The following is a 14232-nucleotide window of genomic DNA, read 5'->3' on the forward strand; positions in this document are numbered from 1 at the left end:
TATGGTGGAGGCGCAGATCTCCTCCCAGGGGGTCAACTTGATGGGCGACTCTGATCCCCCCCCGGTAGCTGTGGCGATGTTCCTGTTCGCAGAAAGTATGCTGCGTACGCGGATCCGCAGGTCGTCCCACCGCTTGCGACATTGCTGTGGCGTGCGGGGTGTTGTCCCCACCGCACTTACGCGCTGTGCCACAAGGGCCCATATGGCCTTCTTGTTGGCAAGGGCCGTCCTGGTCATTTGACTGGAGAAGACGACGGCGGCATTTTCCTGCAGGGTCTCGGTCAGCACGGTCAGTTCCTCTCGGGAGAAGTGGACCTGCCGCTTGCGATCACACGCTTTCTTGGCTACCTTTCCCATATTTATTTTTTGAACTGGGGTTGCTAACGGGTTGGGATGTGTGTCAGGGTCGGATTTTTAATGGTTGTGTTGGGATTCGGATTTTATAGTTGTGCGGCGTGCTGTTTCCCGTTCCGGCCACATGCTTTTACTTCCGTTTCCGTATATTTACGGTGCCCGTAATTTGCGGTGCCCGCTCATTACGGTGCCCGCTCATTACGGTGACCGCTAAGATGGGTGGCGGTATTGCACCTGGTGCAGCGTACGGCGGCGGTAAGGGCCGTTTTGGGGTCATTTCCGCCATCGCAGCCTTTCGGATTCCGCCATGGCGTAATGCTCGTGCCCGATGGGTCGTAATTAGCCGCACTTTGCTCCTTCGTGCAATGGCGGAAACGCTATTTACGCTGTTGCGGTCCGGTCAGTCAATTTCCGCAAGGGTCGTAATGAGGGCCATTGTGACAAATAACATTAAGGGAAAACTAAAGTGAAAGTCGAAGTGGTCCTGCAGAAGTATATGGTAAAAGCCTTGCATATTCAAAAGTCTTCCACATCAGTGAAAGGTCTGAGCCCAGCAACATGAAATAAATTAGGGGAAGGGAACCCCTAAAGAATGTGAATGAAGCTTGGGGAAGTGAAACCTGCAAGTGCTCTGATTGCGAGGTCTGAGCCCGGCTGAGGGAGATCTACGCTGAATCAAGTACTTTTTGGTTGAAAGGTCCGAGCCCAACTGAGGGAGACCTACTTGAACTTTCTTTGAACTGTGAAAGAACTTTTGGAAAGCAGGGATAAGTGACTTTAACGTGGAAGGCCAATCGGGCCCTGACCCACGTTTTGAACTGCCTTTTTTAATAATCTGAGCCAGAGTATATCTTCCTGTTTACGGGGGCCACCTTACTCCGTGATGTCCAACGTATGGAGGAGAGCTGACTCAGCCACATTGATCCTTTATGTTAGAACACTGACTTTTCTTTGCATACATATTTCCCTTTGCACACTTTTTGTATAAGAGATAGGGCAGACATTCTTTTTTAGTATAGGCCATTTTGATTTGACATAGACTGACTAGGACTGTGTCATCTTTATTATTTGATGGTAGACACTACTCCCATCATAGCTATAGGGCAAAGCAGGAGTTTTTCCAAACAACCAAGAATCTAATAAAGGTTTTAAAATGGGTAACTTTTTTGTAAGTGTTATACTTGTGATACCAGGCCTCCTTTACCATACACAGATCTTGGGGGAGGGGGGCACCAAATGCCATTTGTGTCTCCAGATCCCCTCTTACTTGGCCTTAAGAGGAAAGGCTGGCAGGTAAACAGAGAATTGTACGATATGGTGGTCGGATAGGAAACACTGAGATAAGAGTCTTAGGTGCAAAGATAAGATCTGGGGTATTGCCCAGCTGATGCGTAGGATCTAGCACACATTGGGCTAGGCCTAAGGAGAATTGAGTAGTCGCTGATCATCAGCCTCATTGTCAGGGAGATTAGAATCACCTAAAATAGGTAAGTGGGTATATTTTAGCTGTAATTCAGATGTGCAGGAAGGAAATTCTTCACAGAAGGAACGGTCATATCCCGGAGGGCGATGGAGGCAGAGAGAGTCAAACAGATTAGGAGAGCCTCCATCTTTAGGTTGTGCTTAGTGGGCAAAATACTGATTCAAAAGGAAGACTTGTGAATCATGGGGACACCTCCACCAGGAGAATTAGAGGGGCGGTCGCAATGTAGAATATTGTAATTGGGAGGCAGTGGTTGAAGTACTGAGGGAGCAGAATGCTCACGAAGCCAGGTTTCAACAACAAAAGTTATAAAATTATACCAACCCTGGGTGTGGGCCACCAGGGAGCGGGCATTAACTAGGAAGCAGGATAAAGAAGGAGAGGTGTTTCCCAAACGGCCATACTGTTTACTGGTGGTACAGTGAATGTCGACAGGTTGTTTGGTGCTTGCTGGCGCGCAATGTAATATTTCTGCGCGTGACAGGTGACAGGTGTGTTAGGTCAGGACACAACAGGCACAGATAACTCACCCCAAGGAAGGGGTGTTGTTAGGTCTGAAAAAGATCTGGGGCTATGCTTATGTCGGGAATGGTGGGATTCGGGGCAAGCTATAGGCTTTTGTTTGTAGCCCCTGAGCTTCTATCCGGGGCTACAACAAAAATACCTGTGGCTATAGTGCTTTTAGCCCCCCCCACCCCGCCCCCACTGCAACTTAGCAAAGCCTCTGGCTAAAGGAGTACTTATTTCTCTGTGGACCTTGAAGCCCAGAGGGAGAAAAGTAAATCGCCAGTAGTAGTGGACTGATTACAGTGAAGCCCTGTGATCTTGGGCAATCACTCGATTTTTATGAGCACACGTTTGTAAATGCAGAATAAACACAGGTGCGACCCTGGACACGCCTTGATGTCAGCATTCAGGTAAACCAGGTGGCAAGCTGTTTCTGTGAGATCCCTCGCATTTGGGCGACTCACCACAGAGAAGGACTGTGACGGGGAAGAGTATGGCGTGCCAGAATGAAAATGAGCCACGTTTCCCAGTATGTAGCTGTGACTCAGTCCACAGCTCACACAGCTGGGTTTGCCTACATGTGCACTACCTAGATGAGATTTTGAGTTCAAAGGGTTTTAGTGTATCCTCAACATAGATAACAGCAGACATTACAGCAGGGGTGGAAGTTATTTTATAGTGGCCATCCATATTGTCTGACAATGAACTTGACTGTGTCACATTCTTCTTTTCACGTCTGGAAACCTCGGCCTCCGGCTTCCTGTTCCCAGCGGTGCCACACACAGCATGGCCGACCAGACATGCCTCCCTGGCCCTGCATATGGCCCGTGGGAGCCAATCAGCAGCCAGCGCGTGCTTCTTTTAACCTATCCCCTGCGCCTCCTCTCTGCCCACCCATGTCCATGAAGGGGCGGTGCCAGCAGCCCGGGCAGGACGGTCCCACATGCAGAAGTGAAGGTGGCAAGAGGGAACTGTGTAGGACATGAGGGGTGCCAGCAGAGTTCACATGACCTGGGCACGTGCACTCATCACAGGGGCTGGGCACTCACACGCAGCAGCACGCCAAATAAGTGCTGCAAAGCTGCACACCTGTCCCTGCTCACACAGGCTGTGTGCGGAGGAGCAGCGTCTGTGATCAGCACAAGAGCTGTGCGCCGGGCATCTGCAAGCCAAGGTGCACATTGGCACTCATTGCAACAGCTCTGTGCACAAGAGGTGTGTGCACGAGGACAGTGGCCCCAGGGGCTGGATGCTTGCACTGATCACAACTGTTGTGTTCACAATAATTGTGTGCACGGCAGCTGGATACCCCCCAATGACTGCAAAGCTGTGCAGACGGGAGGTGGGTACCAGCACTGAGCACAAGAGGCGGGCCCACTGGATGCCAGCGCAGATCATGTGATCTGTGTGCACTGTGCACAGTAGATGCTTCTCCACAGATCACAAGAGTGGTGTGCACCAGATTGTCCTCGCGGGATTCTCCAGCCAGCACCGAAGCTGTGTGCAGCATTGTGCCCGTGGGCAGGGCACTGGCACGGGATTTGGACACCAGCACGAGGCACAGGAGCCGGGTGGGCGAGGGCAGGGCATCTGCCCCGGCTGACTGTGCACATCGTGCGAGGACGAGCCCCACCCACATCGGCTCGCGAGAGGCAGGTCTGCTGGCCGAAGTACTTCAGCACAGGAGCGGCGAAGGGCAGGTGCAGCGGCGCTGCAGCGCAGGAGAAGCGTCGTGCCCAGGGACCACTGCCAGCAGGGGGCGCCACAGGGGGCGATGCAGGGCTCCGTGCGCAACAGGCATTACCTGGCCTCCGCCCAGCAGGGTTCCCTCTACCAGAACAGGTTTGTTTTTCCTATCGTGTGTGTGTGTGTGTGCGCGCGTGCAGATGTCCTCTCTACAGCGCCTTGATGCCCATGGGCGTAGTACGCTTTATGTTAAATGTTAAAGGTATTTGTACCGCGCACCGTCACCAACGGAGTTGATCCCCAGGCGCTCTGGCGGATCTGCAAACGAGAAGGTGGGATGGGTTAGTGAGGTGAAGAGGGAGTAGGATAGTGAGAGTAGTGGTATTCTGTTAGCAGCTTGAACTCGGTATACACCGGGTGCTGAGCTTTGGAGCGCATATGGGAGCGATGTCAGTCCTCGTGGTGCTGTTGGTGCGGCTTAGGTGTTGTTGCGGTGTTGTGAAGTGCGTGCGGGTTGTTGTGCGAGAGATGGTTGTGTGAGATTTTTGAATGAGTTAAGTCTGCAGAGATGCTGAATTTTTTGTTAGTGGGTTATATGAGGTTTAACATGCTAACATTCAGAACTCTTCCGAGTGTGGCGCTCGCCAATCCTACCAGTCTCATCAGGATGGGCAAAGGGGTTACGCCTGGCAGGGTTTTAGGTTTGTATCAGGCGCTCCCTGTGTTCTAACGCGCTCTGTAAGTGTTCTAATTCTGGTGGAGTGTGTGTTGTGGGTTGGGGTTTAGTTGGTGCGATGCGCTCGGCGTTCTATTCTAGCAAGCTCTGTAGGTGTTCTAATTCTGATGGATTGATTAGTGTGGGTTGGGTGTCTATTCTCCTCCTTGGGCGTTGGAGCAGGTGTTGTGGTCTCCTCTTACAAACTTCTGTCTAAATGTGTCTGCTGGGGGTTTGGATATGGTACGACCGGGAGGCAGTCGGTGTGTCGTTTAAGGGCTTTCTTCTCAGTCTGAGTATGTGATCAGTCTATGGTGACCTCCTTTTGTGGCTATTTCCCATCATATCTTAGGGTCTGTCGTGGGGTCATTTCTTTTTTTGGGAGAGACCGAGGTTGGTGTTTTTTTTTCATCGTTGTTTAACGGGGTGGGCATTCTAGTGCGTCGCTGTTGTGGTTACGCTGTGAAGAGCCAGGATTTGAGCAGTTTCCTGAATTGTAGGTGGTTTCTTGTGTTCCGTATATCCTTTGATAAGTCATTCCAGGTTTTCGGTGCCTGGTGAGAGAAAGAGGATCCTCTGAGTTTCCTTCTGTTATAGGGTTTTGGTTCCAGGCGGATATCAGTGTTTGATCTCAGTGTTCTTGTTGGTTGATGTAGGCGTAGTTTATCGCTTAGGAATTCTGCGCCTTGTTTGTGTATTGCTCTGTGCGTGATGCACATGGACTTGAACTTTATTCGCTGTTTTAATGGTAGCCAGTGTAGTATTTTTAGCGCGGGTGTGATGTGTTCTCTTGTGGGTAGCTTGAGGAGGAGTTTGGCTGCCGCATTTTGTATGCGTTGTAGTTTTTTTAGAAGTCGTTCGGGCATGCCCAGGTACAGGCTATTGGCGTAATCTTTATATATTTGAAATAAATAAATAAAAGGAAAGCCGTAGAACAAAACTTCTCGTGCACACTGAGTTGCACACTGGTGGTTTGGCAATGCACACCGAGAAGTACACTGGTGGTGTGGGAATGCACACTGAGCAGTACTCCAGTGTTGTGGGAATGCATACCGAGCAGTGCACTGGTCGTGTGGGAATGCACACAGAGCAGTGCACTCGTGGTGTGGGAATGCACACTGAGTAGCACAGTGGTGGTGTATTGTGACATCCCCCCGCCCCCCCTCACTCCAGTATCTTTCGTTAGTACTGAATAAAAACCCACGGGAAACATATATATATATATATATATATGTGTGTGTAGGCTACCCCTATGCAAGCTTTCATGTTCGCGCAGCACCCACCCAATAAGTGTGACCCCTCAAGTCCAGATGTGTCTTTACACCAGTTCAGTTGCTATTTATTTGTTCAGCCTAAAAGTCACTAGACACGAGAGCACAGCAGGCACGCATGACATATTCATAAGTAGCGTTTTAGCTGCATTTCCAGGGAGACATAACGCCACGGCAGATACCTGACTGCGGTGCTCTGTGCAGTATTATTAGTATTATTTTTATTTGATTTAATTGATTACAATTTCTACAAATTGAAAGCACAAAACAATCCCCTCCATTCACAATCCTGTTAAGAGCCCTCACTGTGCCATCAATAATGAAATGCCCCATACTCGACCAGGTGTTAGGAAATGCTTGGATCAGGTCAGAGGAGTTTCATAGTTTTGGCATAAATGAAGTTGGAGGTTTCTTTCTAAAAATTCTGTTGCCTGAGCAAAGGCCTCCGCGAGTGAAGTGGCTGCAACATGAACATTCAGAGAAAGACGCACTCATTTCAGGCCAAGTAACAACAATCGAAATACAAACAAAACAGCGATTGGGACCAATGCTGAAAACTGCCTTTACAACTCCTAAGTATGTCTTCCCTCATAGAAACCAATGACAGTTTAAAAAGTTTGCTCACTTTGAAGATTGTTTTACAAACTTTAGGGAAGTGTGCCCTACTTGTGAGATCAGTAAGGGGAAGCAGAGTTTCACTGTGAGCAAATAGTGCTTCCTTTACATAGATGTCAAGGATTGTGTATATTTAACAGAAGCCGCAGACCAACAGTGTGAACAGTTGGTCACAAATATCCAAAGTAGTCAATGGGGCCCAATTGAAATCTATTGACAAACCGGAAACGAAACAATGACAAAGCTTCTCAGAGGTAGACTTTGGCCAAGGGTACATCCAGGAAATGATCCAGGCTTTGCGCAGAGAAGTGGGGGGCCTTAGAAGAGTGGGTAAGGCAAGGGCACGCCCCTGCAGGCTCACACCAGAAGAAATGCAGCCCGCTAGGAAAGAAGGCCCACAACACTGCTTGCAACGATAATCCGTATTTATTTCTACAAAATAGAAGTGCATCAGCAAAGAACTCTGCTGCCACCGAATGTCCTGAGCTCCGTAGGCATGTCACATGTGGAGCGCATTATAAGCACAAACGATGTCACTGATGACGTCATTACATACAGTACAATTCTACAGTACTACTTGGAGGAGCCCTATAGATGTAGGGCCTGCTCCATAGGGGATGCCAGGCCATTGGTCCGTCTTCATCTGTTCATCTTCGTCCACGTGGGTGCTGCTGGGCTCGTTCCATCCGCTGTGGGGTTGGACTAACTATTAATTAGCTACAAAAACAAGTTATTTTATCATTGTAAAGGCGCACCTGGCAGGCACAGGGATGAACCCGGGGGGAGAGCCGAGGTCACACTAACTCACATGCTCCACTCTCTCACAGGCAGCTCTGCAACTCCCAAGGCCTTCCACCCTAGTTTTACGCTATAATTTAACACCACCCTGCACCTCGCTGCACAAATCATGTGACCCATTTGTGAAGGTGCGATAGCCTTGCCTTCTGATCATAGTGACCGATCGAGGGGTGTAAAGGTTTTATGGTCGGTGGTCTGGGTTTGGATGGTTCTGTGGCATGCGGGGGTCTTGGGATGAAAGAATTGCAAAGCTGTATTTCTCATGTGGGAATAGTTGGGGGACAGGAGGGCCTTGCTATCTGTTCCGTGGGATGGTACTGCCAAGAGGCCCTCTGCTCCCTTCTCATGACCTTGCAGGGTGCATTCTTCCCAGGGCGCGAAGGCCTGTAACTCCCAAGGCAATGGAGGGTTTTATGGATCTCTGAAACCTGCCCAGGGTGGGGGTGATGTCTGCACTCATTCAGGGGATCTAATACTAACATGCTGTTTGCTGTGCTTGGGCCTAAGTTTCAAAATGGCTGCCATTGGCGAAGATGGCGTTCACACCCACATCTACTATATGCCCTCTAATGCATGCACTAAGGTGATAGTGCTCCCTCCTTTGTGTGCACCCCCAGACCCACTGCTCCCTGGATGTGCTCTTTAGCATTTATTTCTCATTTGGTATCGCTTAGGGGGGTGGGATGACCCTCTCTCCTTCCCAACATTCTCCCCTTTTGTTACTCCCAAATTAACAAACTCCCCTGCAGTGTCATTGGCACCTAATTCCAATATCTAGTCTCCTCCCCCCTCCGCACCCTTCCCAGCATTTCAGCTTCCGAAGATGATGCTGACCCATCCTTTGGAACCCATGCTCTGCACACATCCCATAAGCTAGCCCCAGAGTGGGCATACTTCTCAGGGGTACATGTCATGTAAATGCATCCCCCGTCCCCAGCTAAATGAACCCAGTGCTCAGTGTAGTTTTTCAGGGTCTGGTGGAGGTCTGGTGAATGTACCAGGGGCGGTGTAAGCAGTGTTCAATCTGTACCATGCAGGGCTTATTTGGGTCGTCTGTCTGGGTACCGCTCTCTGTGGTGCCGCAAGGTGCTTTGAACGTTACCCCAATGGAAACCATCATCATTGCTCTATTGGGCACTGTTTTGGCACAGCGTCGGAGACCCATTTGGCAGGTGCAGAAGATGACTAACGCGAAGACGATGACAGGCACCAGTATTTTAAATATTGCCCCCAGCCAGGATGGTGTCCAGGAAAAATGGTGTTGAACCAGTCCTCACTCTGTTATCCCAGCTTCCTTTTTCATGCGCACTCCTAGATTGTGTACAGCTACTATGATCTTCAAGGGGGAGCTGTTCTCTGCATCTTTGGGGGGCGCAAAGGTGAAACAAGAGTCCCTGATTTTTTTGCAAACGCCTCCTTCCATCGCCGTAAACAGTTCGAGGACATACCTGTTCTGCGCGGTCATCAGCCTCAGGGCGCGCTATTTCACCTTTATAACGTTGAAACCTTGTTCAGTGTTTTTGCCAGCTGTACCAGCTCCCAGTGTACAATCTGCAGACATTTGGCGTTGGCTGCTGCTTGCGCACCAGGTAGCAACATTGAGGTGAAGAAAGTCTCTGCCTGTCAAATCGGTAACAAATTGCACTAACCTGGGCAGACTGCGACCCGGAATGGAGACGACTGGCGGATGTCGTGGAAATGGATGAATCCCTAGTGGGAGTCCTGCTTCCCAGCTCCCTGAATGATAAACCAGTTAGGAGGAGAGCAGGATCCCCAGGGAAACCCTCCTGGGGGAAAAAACCCTGAGCCGCTGCAACTCTTCGGAACGGGAGGTGGAAGTCTGGACGGATCCTCTATGCGCGCTGGACAACGAAGAGGGTCGGAGACATTTCCAAGGAAGCAAGATAGAACAGGTAAGTTCCAGGAAGACTGGTAGCGAGAAATAAGTGAGAGTGGGAAGTGTGAAACCACGTACAAGGGATTAAGGAGGGTGTCCTCTAAGGAAAGAGACTGCTCTCGGAAGTGTCCGAGGGCTTGAGAAGCCGGTCCTGTTCCGGGGATGTGGTGGCGCTAGCAAACAGAAAATAGAAAGTAAGCTTTAGAATGCCGGGGAGAGAAATCTACTGAAGGGAGATGAGTCTGATTGTACTCACTAACACGGGGGGCCAACCCGTCAGAAAACCCACGAATCCCACCAAATACGTCCAGCAGCTGAGTCTATGCAAGGGAATAGAAATCAGAACAGAAGTAAGGAATAAGGAGAAACTCTGAGTCAGTAGAGGAAAGGAGTGTGCGTCCTAGAAGCAAACTTACGGAGCATCCACAAAGGCAGTAGCGACGCGTATACAGACAGCACTTCCTTCCTTATCAGGAGTCACGTGACCCGGCGCGAGTGCGTCAGATGTACGTGAAACAACTAGACCGTTGTTGTCTCTAGGAAAAGGCGCCGTTATGGGAGCCTGCATTATTACGTTATGTGCCGTTCTCCCTATTCCACGGCTTTGCCACCATGACCAACGTTGATAATGTGTAACACTGCCTTACTGAAAAGTCTATATTCATCAGGTATTTCATTGAGCAGCTCCGATGAGTCTTTGGACAGGTAGTTAGCTCTCTTCTTCCTCTGCAATTTTTGGATTTCTCTTTTCCAGGGAAATGCACAATTCTGGTGCTGGCAAAGTTTTCTGTTTGTTCTTCAGAAGTTGGGATGGTGGTTGGGGCAAAAGCGGTAGTTGGCCCCCCTTGCAAGCATTTTTCTGGGATTACAAGTAGGGCTGATTGCAGCATGGCCAGTGAACAATAGCCACTCCATGATGGTGGGAGGTGCAAGTACGCTTGCTGGCTGTACACCCAGTAGTAATCCATCACTGTGGCTGTGCCTTTCTTGAGATCGGGAATGAGCAAAGCCTTGTTGCAATGTTTGTTGGCCCCTACAAAGGTAGCTCCGGCACTATAAAAGCAAAGTTCATATGTTTCTTCTCTGTGCACTTTCACTGGTTTCTCCATTGCTTCAATCCATGTTAGTTTTGTGATATGTTCAGTCCAGAACGGTGCTTCCACTCGGGCGAGGACCCCTTCTTCGAATCCTATTAGACGCTGCAGCTGATTGTGATTTCCTGCCATTTGTTATTCACATATTTGTATCACTAGGTATGGTCCTTTTAGGCATTGGTTGCTCTTTGGATTGCTGTTGCATCGCAGGCGATCTGGATCAATAACTTAAAGTCTCACATTGTGTGCCTGGAAGGTGCCCCTAAGTCTACATAGTGCACGATGTGCTAGGCACTGGGCCTCTAGCATTGGTACGTCTTGTGGCACTAAGACCTTGGGTAGCCCTGACACGTGCAGTATCAACGAACACACATAGCAGACCCCATTCACTTTGTCTCTCCCCACCAAACTCATGTCTGTATACCAACTGTTGGACTATTCTGGGTGACGCACATCTTCTATGGCGTCGAGACCAAGCCTGTGGTAGGGGTCATATTTCACCCTTCGCGCTTGACTCTTTGTACGCTTGGGTCCGCTTACGTATCCATTAATAACATTACTAATACTATTTACATCAGTAAAGCTTGAACTACGAAAAGCATTGGGGAATCTTGAAAACAATAGTGACCTAGTAATATATTCTCCAGTGTGAGAGGGTGCATTCGTATCCTGGACATAGTTGTTGTCGTGTTGATGCTTAGAGTTGTGCATTAGGGAAAGTAAATATCTACTTTTGTTTGTGTGTGCATTTGACTTATATACAGTGGAATTGTGATACCTGCCCCTCCCACCCTCTTTTATATGCCCCCCAATATAAAAGAAGCTCCTAAATTAATCCCTAATATAAACATTGAAATTGCAAAGATTCCTGCAATAACACCTAGACATAATACTAATATTAGGATTTTTCTAAGATATAATGAGTGATTTGAGAGCGCTGGTTCCATTTTCTTCACTAACTGAAAGGTAACAAATAATGCACAAAAAAGAGAGACAGAGGGAGAGAGAGAGAGAGAGAGAGAGAGAGAGAAAGATATTTGGGCGGGCGTATGAAAGCGCCTTCTGTGCAAATGTAATGTTTTTAGCAGCTGAGCAGGTGCACGGGTTAGGGCCGACCGAGATTGGTTGCTGGTAGTACAAAGGGAAATGAGGTAGTTATAAAGTATCAGTCTTTTAGGGTAGCAGGGCAATGGTCGGGGGTGCCCTCCGAAGATCACATAGGTGGATCCAATAGCTGAGCTCCTTCACTTTGACCGCAAGAGGAGTAGAGAACACTACCTCATACGGCCCATTGAACCTGATGCTGGCCACTTGCGGACGAAGCGCTGTACGTATATGAGGTCTCCTGGCAGCAGCAGTTTTGCAGGCGGGAAATCAGTTGCTGCAGCAGCTGTGGTGCCCGGCATGTCCTCTGATCGGGATGATGTCGAGAGACACATTTAATGACCCGTGTTAGTGGGATGTCCATGATTTCACCGAATCCACTTCACCTAAAGGTGAAATCCATGACATTTCCTTTCTCCAATTTTTCTTTTATTATGCATGGGAGACCCCCCACTTCCCCTCACCCCACCCCTTCTGTGTTTTACAATGTACCTACTTATCTAACCAATTCAAAGAAAAACAAATTTGAAGATTTCTGATTAGGTGAAATTGGATTCGGTATACTCCTGTGTTAGGGAAGTCCAATAATCCTTAAATTCGTCATCTAAAACAGCTGCTGCCCTATGGGTGTCTGACGCCCTCCTAACAGGAGACAGGTGTGTATGCATACGATGACCAGTTACCACCTCATGGGGCGATGAATGGTGATCCTTGCTGGCCTGTGTTTGCTAAACGAAACAGTGCCAAGAGTAAGCAATGCACTCACTTTTTCTTCAACATGGTGCAAAGCTTAGACAATTTTCCTTTGAGGAGTGCATTGATCCTCTCTACATTTCCGTTGGCCTGGGGTGGTAAATCGTGCACATCCAGTGTTTAATGCCAAGTAATGCAGTTATCTCTTTAAATAACTAATTGAAAAAGTGTGTGCCATTATCTGACCTTAACACATTGCACCCTCCCCATCGGGGGAACACTTTGTGAACCAGAAACTTGCCCACGCATTTGGCATCTGCATGGGCACAAGGGTCCACCTCCACCCATCGTGCGAAGGGGCAGACAATAAAGATCAAGTATCGAGACCCATTGCATCCCTTGCCCATGTACGTGTAGTCAACATGCAGCTCGAAGAACGGCACAGTAGGGTGGGGCAGTGTGCCTCTCAGTGTTTGTAATGTCATACCTGTACTGAAACTCTGACATGTGGTGCAACGAAAGACCACACTGGCCAAGTGTTCCTGGAGGTTTGGAATAAAGCAATCTTCCTGGATGTCGGCAGCAATGTGGTTTTTGGAACTGCAGGAGGGGTGTCGAAGCTGGTCAAATGCTACTGCAAGCTGCTTGTGTGGCATTACTGCTTTCCCCGTGCATTGCTGTCTCCATAGTAAATCAGTAGGGGACTGCTTACATCCTCTCTTGACCCACAAATCATTCTCCTCCTCTGGGGCTCTCCGCTGCAATTCTATTACTTGTGCTAGGGTCAATGTATTGTACGGTACAGGTGGCTGTTCAGTGGCAGGTGTTATGACAACATATTCAGCTGGTGTGGATACTGTGAGATATGCTGCAATTGTGGCTGCTGTCTCCGTGGCAGCGTTTCCGAGTGACACCTCATTAATGTTGTTGGTGTGGGCAGCGCATTTAACAACTGCAACTACAGAAGGTTGTGATAGTGCAAAAATGAGTCTGTCCAACAACGCAGTATGCTGTATTGCGGACCTGTCTGCCTTCCTAAAGCCCCTCCTTTTCCATTGCGAGAGACCGGTGTGCACTGTTGTAGTGACCTATGCCGAATCAGAATAAATGGTCACGTCACACCCCTGCGATGCATGCAGCGCTTCAATAAGCAATATGAGCTCTGCTGCTTGGGCCGAATAATGCATTGGCAGCCTTTTTTTAATCAATGTCTCATATTCACTGTCCACTTGGCGCACCACCGCTGCGCCAGTATGTGTCGGGCCTGTGTCCTGGTTAATTGTCGCTGACCTGTCAACGAAGAGGACCCCCCTCGAGTGGACTCTCTTTTGCCATGGGAATGTCATCCTACACCCCATTGTACGTCACACAGTTGTGCCTGGCCAGATCCTCATCAGTGCACATTTCTGTTATAAACATACATGGTGGGATTTACTGTTTTGCATGTACAATATGAATATTGGGGCTGGAGAGAATAACCTCATATGCAGAGGCTCTCTGGGTAGTTAAAGTAGATTTTGACCTTTCTAGAACTGCAAAGACGGCATGTTCCATGTAGAGTGTAACAGAACAACCCATTACAATAGTGTAGCTTTTCTCAATCACAAACGCTGCAGCAAGTGCCTGTTCGCATACAAACTGCCCTTGCATCACCAAGTCTAGCATGTGGCTGTAATATGCCAGTAGTTTGTGGCCCATTGTGCTTTTCTGAGTCAACATGGCAGTCATGAGCTGACCATTTGAGTGTGAGAATAATCATAATTTGCGCAAGCAATCTGGGGTTGCTAACACGGGGGCAGTCGAAATCGCCCCCTTCAGGTCATTGAAGATTTGTAACCTCTCTTCCGTCCACACAATTGTATTGTCGGTCTTCTGTGCCTCTTTGAGGCCCTGTAAGAGCGGCTTGGTGTAAGACGCTTAATCAAGTATCCATACCCTGCAGTAATTACACAACCCTACGAGCGTTTGCATTTCTCTCACTGCCGTGCGCTGATGGATGGCACGCACAGAGGTAG

At 48.9% G+C, this 14232-nt stretch overlaps 1 protein-coding gene across 2 annotated transcripts in view; it reads left to right on the forward strand.

Annotated features, from left to right (window-relative positions):
* Positions 1-3256: 3256 nt before the first annotated feature.
* Positions 3257-14232, forward strand: part of CLN6 (CLN6 transmembrane ER protein) — a 70623-nt gene continuing 59647 nt past the window's right edge. For both annotated transcript variants that reach the window (XM_069625117.1, XM_069625118.1), the window contains exon 1: positions 3257-4186. In XM_069625117.1, coding sequence (XP_069481218.1) covers positions 4119-4186 — 68 coding nt within the window. In that variant the 5' untranslated portion in view covers positions 3257-4118. The remainder of the gene's footprint in view (positions 4187-14232) is intronic.

The sequence above is a fragment of the Ambystoma mexicanum genome, chromosome 11 (assembly GCF_040938575.1).
Source record: "Ambystoma mexicanum isolate Mex_15411 chromosome 11, UKY_AmexF1_1, whole genome shotgun sequence".
Classification (NCBI taxonomy): Eukaryota; Metazoa; Chordata; class Amphibia; order Caudata; family Ambystomatidae; genus Ambystoma; species Ambystoma mexicanum.